We start from the raw sequence: 8,307 nt of genomic DNA, 5'->3' as shown, positions 1-8,307 counted from the left end.
AGGGCACCTGTTGATGTCGATTTTAAAGACATTGAGCTTGATGCATCAAGGGATTTCTTGCGTGATATGCAAGAAATGCTGATCCAAGCTCAGGATTCTATCAGTACTTAGGATACAGCACAATTTTATGCTGATAGGGAACACTCACCTCGGTCCTTTGAGCTAGGAGCGTTGGTTTATTTGAAAGTTCCTAAAGAGTCTCAGACTTTGTCAATAGGAAAGTACTTAAAATTATCTCCTAGATATTGTGGTCCATTCCGAGTTATACGTTGGATTGGCACGGTTGCGTATGAGCTAAAACTACCTCCACATGTAGTCCTCTATTCAACTAAGTGTCTTTAACATCACGTTAGGCTAGTGCTGATAGGATCCCTTAATATCAATGTTATCAACGTAGTACACAATCCACAAGTCTTCTAGTCAACTAAGTGTCTTTACACACACGGGGAAAAGGAAGAGAATCCCTCCAAAAGGGGGGAGTCTTACACGTCCACCTTCCCACCCACCCAAGACTTTTTGAGTCTGGTAAACACCGTAAGCTAAATAGGTATTGTGGTCTTTGTGTCTTTACTGAAATAACACACGTGACACCACGACTGAGAGGAGCTTGTGAGGCTAGTGTGCATGCAACATCACTAGTGATGGCTAGGGTCGATGAAGCTAATGACAAAAGTGTTTCTTTGTTCGAGTCTCAGAAAGAGTCCGCTCGTCTTTGACCCCGGCTCGAAAAACAAAAAAACATAACTAGCGATGTGGCATAGGACATCACTAATGCATCACGATATCAATTAATCAATTACTATCAATGTTATTATCGGAGTGCACAATAATACAGCTACACACAGGACCCCAACTGAGAGGTTGCGAGCTATGGCGGACGACAGGAGGAAGACTCTGGAGGCGCTGGTTGCCAAGCGCAAGGCAGAGGCGGAGAGCGGAGGCCGCCACATGAAGCCCAAGCTGGCGTCCTCTCTCCACTCTAAGCCGGCCGCAAAGAAGAGCAGCAGGCCCTTCGACAAGACGAAGTCCCAGCACAAGCCTTCATCTCTTTCTCCGCTGCTGAAGAAGCAGACCAAGAAGGAAACCCCCGTGAAGAAGAAGAAGAGAGTGGAAAAATACGAAAGCGAGGACGGCGAAGATGAAGAAAACAGCGATGGCGAGGAGGACGATTCTGATTCAGAAGTGGAAACCGTCAAGAAGAAGCCAGTTTCGAAGGGGGGATCTGCTGTGAAGATGGCAGCAGTGAAGCTTTCGAAGCCTTCTGGCTTGAAGGGGAAAGAGGACGTCAAAGGGAAAGCTATGGCGAAAGAGAAAGTTCCGGTGAAGGGGAAGAGGAAGAGCGAAGACAGCAGCGATGGAGGGGCTTCTGACGAGGACGAAGAGGAGCTCGGAAAGGCCGATTCCGGCGATGAAGGCCTTGATCTGTCCAACGTCCTGCCCGGCCGCACCCGCAGGCGGAGCAGTAAGCCCACACACTACGATTCTGCGGACGGCAGCGATGACGATGACGACAGCGAATGACCTACACTGTGTAAGAGAAAACCCTTAAAAGCATGTCTGTTAATTCCTAAAAGGCAAGTCTGTTTAAGAGTAAACTCTGAATACATCTCTGTGCTGGAGGAGTACCATTGTAAGCAACTCTGTGTAAGAGAAACTAACCAAAAAAAAAAAAACAGACCTCATATGCTTATGTTGCAAGTATGCTATGTCTCGAGTGCCTACTCGAGTTTTTTATTGGCTCTTTTTTTGAAGTGCTTATGTAAGGGCATTTGCCTTGCATAGCCCTTTGTTGTGTTTGCAAGAAAATTATGGGCTCGACTTGACTAGTACCATATGCTGTTGTTCAATCCGTGAAATAATTTCACTTGCAAAACTGCAGTATGTTTATTTTCACAGATTTCTCCACCCATTGTGCAGTAGTTGGAATGGTTGCCGCCTACTGGGTCAGGGCAGAGTTGTTTGTAAGGCTATCAAGCAGGTTTCCCGTGGTCACAAGTGGTTATTTTACCTCTAAGTTGAGCCTTGTAACTGATGCAGCTTATCATCCACAGGCTTGAACTTGTGCAACATATCATCCTGCACTTTCAATGCTCTTGTTTTGACACTTTGTGAAACCTTACCCTACTGGAATCTGGCTTGCATCTGTGTCCGTTTTTTGTTCTCATTTTATCTGTTTGCCATCACCACACTCACCATACGGACGTCTTTTGTACAGGTTACTATGGCTTATGACCGACCCATTGTGTGACCGGAACACATAGGGTTAAAGTAGGAGACATTTGAAATTCTGCATTCAGTTAAGCACCTCAAACATGGGTGCTCTAGAGGTCCATAAAGTGTAGGAGTTTACTCATCAATCAGCGTTGCGGCGTGACTAGGTAACATGTTTCAGTGATATGGCGTAAACAGTTTCATGAGTGAAAAAGTTAACAATACTGAAAATTAGCATATCTGATCCTTATTTCAGCGCTGATCCTGTTTTCCCCTTCAATGGAAGTTGTTAAGTGAAGCACCTCCACCTCCACAAAATGCAGGATACGGACATTGAGCACCTACAGAAGAAGCTCGGGGAGAACAAGGATAGTGATGACCTTAGACATGAGTTGCGTGCCTCCATGCAAGAGGAGATGGATAGGTGGAAGGCAGACATGCAGGCATACAGGGCAATTCAGCTAAGCAAGATGCAGGAGGAAATGATCCAAATGTTGGATGCAAAAACTAACCACCACACCTCTCTTATCATGGAGTTGGAGTCCCAAGTCGCCACCCTTAGAGTGGAAAACGAGACCTTGAGGGCACGTACTCAATTCGAAGAAGGAGAGATTCAACTATCCCTCAATGATGAGTTGAATACACTTAGAGAGCAAATGGAAACCCTCCAGGAACAAGAGGAGAAGAAAGCAAATGAGGCAACCACATGGGCCGAGGTGATTAAGAAGACATAAAAACAAGTGGAAGAAGCGGGCAGCTGGATTGAGGTTGCCAAGAAGCAACGGAACCCACCATCATCCCCAAACATCATCAACAACACACTCGAAGAGGAGAAAAGAAGGAAGATTAGGGCATTGAATGTGAGAGTGGTGGGATGGAAGGAAGGAGCCTCGCCGAAAGAGGACGCCATAGCACTATGCAGAAAGCTAGAAATTGCTGATACCCCCTTCGTCGAGGGTGGGCAAAGACACCACCAAGGAATGCGCACTCATCCTCAAGTTTGTGGGGTTGGAGGTGAGGCAAGCATTCCTTACCAAAAGGTGGGCACTAAAAGGAGAAAAGACTTGCCTCGAAGATGATCTCACACTAGCACGGGTGGCACATTGCACACAGGAGGGAGTGCATGCCATGCATCTTGGATGCACGGAAGGCAAGGAAATGGGCAGTGTACAGAGATGGGAGGGTGATCATCATCGAGCGACGTGCCCAATGACGGTGCGAGACCTATGAGACCAAGCTAGAGATTGCAGTTCAATGGCACCTTGAGGACAGATGCAGGTCTATTCAACATTTAGAGGGAGAGACTTGGTCTTATACACTGAGACTCATCAGTGCTAGGGGAGTCGGCTTCCAGAGGTGAGAGGATACAGATGGGAGTCTGTTCACCGCCCACACCCACGCACAGTAGGGGGTACCCGGGGGTCAGGAGGGGTGGCTTTACTATACAGGGAGGAGCTTCAACATGTGATACAAGTGGTCGGACGGGATGAGGCTGCACGATTTTTGTGGGTGAGGATCCAGACAGAGAGGGCCCGAGACATTTACCTTGCAGTGTGCTACTTTGCACCCTCCAATTCTAAATATGCCACCCATGGAGAGTCCCCGTACCTGCCCCTTTATGGTGACATTATGAAGTTTTCGAGTCTAGGGGACATCCTCCTGGTTGGAGACTTCAATGCCTGCACCGCAGGTGCACATGTACCCTTTTTTGAGACAGATGATCCCATGTACTAGGAGATTGACACGGTGGGTACGGATCTGGAGCGGATATCATAGGATACAACAGCCCGCACAGAATATGGAGAGTATCTCTTAGCCCTCGGCGGGGCTCATAGGCTAGCCATTTATAATGGCCTGGCTAGATGGCCTAGATCCAACTTCACCTCCTACCCCTTCGGACATGGAGCTAGTTTAGTGGACTATCTAATGGGATCCCTCTCTCTGATCCCACTCATTCCGGAGTTTACCATCTCTCCTCGCCCCATCGGTGTTGCAGCTGACCATGCATACCTGGCCTTCTCCCTCACATGCCGATACACCATGCAACCACCTGCTTTGCCCCATCACCGTCCAAGATACCACTTCACCAGAGAGACCTCTTCCATCTATTCTGATCATGTCTACCGCATCCTCTCCGACCTTGACCCCCACATCCCACTTGATGAGCTTACTACACACCTCTCAGCCACCCTCCATACGTCCGCTGCAGCCGCCTTCCCACACTCCAGAGTCACCCCTACATCACCAGGAGGGACTATCCCACAGAATAGCTGGTACGACGAGGAATGTCGTGATACCCGAGCCCAACTACATCGGGAGATGGCACTAGGATCCACCACTCACCAGCAGGCGCGAGTGATCTTTTGACGTCTCACACGGAGAAAGAAGAGAGCCTACCTAGCCAAGCATACCAACTATTTCTTGGAAGGGACTGTAAGGAGGCCTGGAGTATCTTCCAGGATCATGGCCTCCCAACTCCGATTACTTCACCTAGCACTTGGCACACCTATGCCACCTCTCTCTACCATGTCCCCGAGCAACCACCTCTCCCCCATCCACCTGAACCTCGTCCCCCACACTCTTCCTTCTTTCACCTTAGCATGGTGAGAGATGCTATTGACAGGAAGCAGACTGGGAGAGCACAAGATCATGATGGACTCCTCACCGAGCATTGCTCCCATGCTAGGGACACGCTAGCTCCTTTACTGGTTCACATGTTTAACAAGGCTTTTGTGAGGGCTTCCTCGTCAGCTGGTCATTGAATACTATTGTACCTATCTTGAAAGCAGGTGACCCCATGGACCCCAACAACTATAGGACTATCATGATTGGTCACACCTTGGCCAAGATTTATGGTTCGATTTTGGAGCATGAGCTTAGTAGATGGTTCGAGGAGCAGAGACTCAGAGCACCGAGGCAGGCAGGCTTCAGCAGAGGGCACTCCACACTAGATCATATCTTTACACTATGGGAGATCACTGAGGAGGGGAGAGCTCACGGGCAATGGATATACTGCTGCTTTGTGGATTTCCGCAAAGCTTTTGATACTATCCCATGGGCCAGACTGATTAAAAGAGTGCAGGATATGGGAGTGCCAGCAGAGATGTTGTGGGGGATCATTACACTCTATGAGTCAGTCACAAGTAGAGCGGGCTCCAGGAGGTGACTCAGAGATCATACGCTTCACTATCGGGGTGAAGCAGGGCTGCCCCTTGTCTCCTACTCTATTTGGTCTATACATTGGCGAGATCTCGGATTACATAGACAGACAGGGAGGACCAGGAGCACATTTGGCAGGAGTCTTGATACCGATCCTCTCGTATGCAGATGATATTGTTCTTATTTTTGATTCACCAGAGGGGTTGCAGAGGCACTTGGATGCATTACGGGCCTTTTGCGAGGATTGGGACCTTACTGTGAACCTTGGAAAGACCAAGGTCACCCGGATTAGAGATGCCTGGGACTTTTCTTCTAGAGCTCCGCAGACACATGGAGTCCTTAGTGAGATCCAGATCAGCTGTACTTGCTCGAGGACCAGCACAGAGAGCTCTCACCGACTTCTTCCATACCAGCACAGAGAGCTCTCATCGAGGGCCGATCCACCCATCATACCCAGACCATAGGCTAGTGTAGGAGCTCGGCCAAGAGGTGTGACTTGACAGAGCCACTGAGTTATGCAAAGCTCGACGCGTGAGATCCCATGGCCCTCGCCCACGGCCACGCCACCACAAGAAGATCCGGGCCATCATCTCCCATCATCGCAGGATCTTCTCGTGCCATCTCAGTTTTACCACCTTGAGCACCATGTCACAACGGCCCATGAGGGATGTATTAGGGTGATGAGAGCTCTCTGCTCATGTACCTCGATCAGATTTTAAAGTTCTAGATTTTTTTTTATCTTTCTTTATTACTATTTTGTACCCAGGATGATGTACCTCATGGATATGATGTAACCTTTTGGTCTCATAGGTCATTTTGGCCTTTTGAAGACGTTAATACAACTTTCCTTCTTTCTTTCTCTCTCTCTCTCATAGCTGCCCTGAATGAGGCTGCTCCACCTGCTTTTTAGGGTTTATCTTACATTTTAGGTGTTTGCAATTCAGAATTTTGCTGTGCGTTTAGTATTTCCACTTGTGTTATAGGGTTTTGCTATGCGTTTTAGGATTTTCCACTATGATGGGTTTTTCTCTTGGATACATAAAGCTGGACAAAACATCCACAAATTCTGAAAATGGAGCTTGCACGTGTGACACCGCATAGAGGCCGGAATGGGCCGACCCCCCCCCTTGGAGTATTTTATTACCCAAGGAGAATAGTATCATGTACAAGCTTTGAGGGCCTTACTCTCCCCACGGGAGATGCCGGATTATCTCTATACAAATGCCATAACACAGCTCAACACAAGGCTACCAAGCCGGAACATAGGCTGTAGAAATGCCGAGCCAACAATATAATCCATATACCTCTGTGTGGGTACTGATTCTTCCCCAAAAACCACGGGTCTTCATGCAATAGAGCTGGTACAGCAAGTACAACTCTCCATTCAGCTGGTACAGCAGGTACAATGGTTGGTACAGCAGGTACAATGGCTGGTACAGCCGGTACAGTGGTTGGTACAGCAGGTTCAGCAAGTACAAATGCTGGTACAGTAGGTACAATGACTAGTACAGCAGGTACAGTGGCTGGTACAGCCGGTTCAGCAAGTACAAATGCTGGTACAGTAGGTACAATGACTAGTACAGCAAGTACAGTGGCTGGTACAGCTGGTACGGTGGCTGGTACAGCAGGTACAGCAAGTACACATGTTGGTGCAACAAGTACAATGGCTAGAAATCATAATAAATGATTAAATACCCTTGCCTTCAGTATTTCTTCGCGATGGAAGCCTCCAAAACAGTCCCCAACAGCCGGTATTCTTCATGGGCAGCCTTCAAGAGAGAGAGAAAGAGAGTAGCCATCATTAGGGCAGCCTCTAACGGTGGTAGAGGCTAGTGTGCAGCAAGAGAGCCTTCATTAATGAAGAGAGAGGGCTCCAATTTATAGATTTGGGCCTCCCATGAGCTAAAATGGCAAGAGAAGGCTACAATGACAAGTGGAGAGCCACACAATAGCTGAAGTGACAAGTGTGAGGCCACTTGTCTCACTTTGATCCACTTTCGAACAAGTGTCAAGCCACTTGTCTCAATCTAAGAGATGGGTCCTTCCATAAACTTTCTCTCTAAAAATATCCCAACTGGTAGACATTCTGTCATAGGCACTTTGTCAACTCATGGTATCTCCTCAATTCCAGATGTAATGACGTGAATAGAATTTCCATCGGAGTCGGGCCAAAAATAGCAACTCTCCTAAATTTTAGGAGTGTGGTCCTTTGTATTCTAGGATAATCCCCCATTCCCAAAGCTTGTACTTTTCAAATATTTAAACATCCTGGAGTCCACCAGACCCCTTTCAGACTGGGAAATGTCCAGGCTGGTGACATCCTCCCCAACTTCTTAAAAGTTGTCCCCGTAACTTTAAGCTTCAAGCCATATATTCAAGATATAATCATGTCCCATCGATTGGGCGAGACGAGACAGTCTCAAAAAATCCAATATAACTGAAGAATCCATGTCCCAAAGAAATGGGCGAGACTAAATAAGTCTCCATAATACCAATATCAAAATGATGTCCCAAGATAAATGGGTGAGACAAAAAACAGTCCCATAAGTCCAGATATCATAATCATGTCCCAGGATAAATGGGCGAGATAAATCAGTCCCATAAGTCCAGATATCATAATCCATGTCCCAAGTAAATGGGCGAGACAAAACAGTCCCATAAGTCCAGATATCATAATCCATATCCCAAGTAAATGGGCGAGACAAAATAAGTCTCCTGCCAACAAGACATCAGTCCACATGACCCTTGGCATAGACATAAGTCCCGTCATGTCCACTTTACCACTTGCACTCCGTGTTGGTACTCTGACCACACACCTTGGATGAGAGGTGGGCTCAAGTAACAAGATAAAACAATCACTCGCAGGCATAGATAACCTGGTGTTCCATAAGCATTTTTGCTACACATAGTTTTTGGGCATTTCGGCCACCAATAGTT

The 8,307-nt window shown here is 47.4% G+C and overlaps 1 protein-coding gene across 2 annotated transcripts in view; it reads left to right on the top strand.

Annotated features, from left to right (window-relative positions):
• Window positions 1–803: 803 nt before the first annotated feature.
• LOC147612316 (uncharacterized) overlaps window positions 804–8,307 on the top strand; it is a 44,132-nt gene continuing 36,628 nt past the window's right edge. The window contains exons 1-2 of one of the 2 annotated variants that reach the window (XM_086782923.1): window positions 804–1,531; window positions 2,216–2,450. In XM_086782923.1, coding sequence (XP_086639049.1) covers window positions 871–1,521 — 651 coding nt within the window. In that variant the 5' untranslated portion in view covers window positions 804–870 and the 3' untranslated portion in view covers window positions 1,522–1,531; window positions 2,216–2,450. Of the gene's footprint in view, window positions 1,532–2,215; window positions 2,451–8,307 lie in introns of those variants that run through there. The other variant, XM_086782922.1, reaches the window with a different exon arrangement.

The sequence above is a fragment of the Cibotium barometz genome, chromosome 45, assembly GCF_041138505.1.
Source record: "Cibotium barometz isolate CiBa-2024 chromosome 45, ASM4113850v1, whole genome shotgun sequence".
NCBI lineage: Eukaryota > Viridiplantae > Streptophyta > Polypodiopsida > Cyatheales > Cibotiaceae > Cibotium > Cibotium barometz.
Note: the sequence above shows the minus strand (reverse complement) of the source record. Positions and strands in the feature narration are given on the sequence as shown.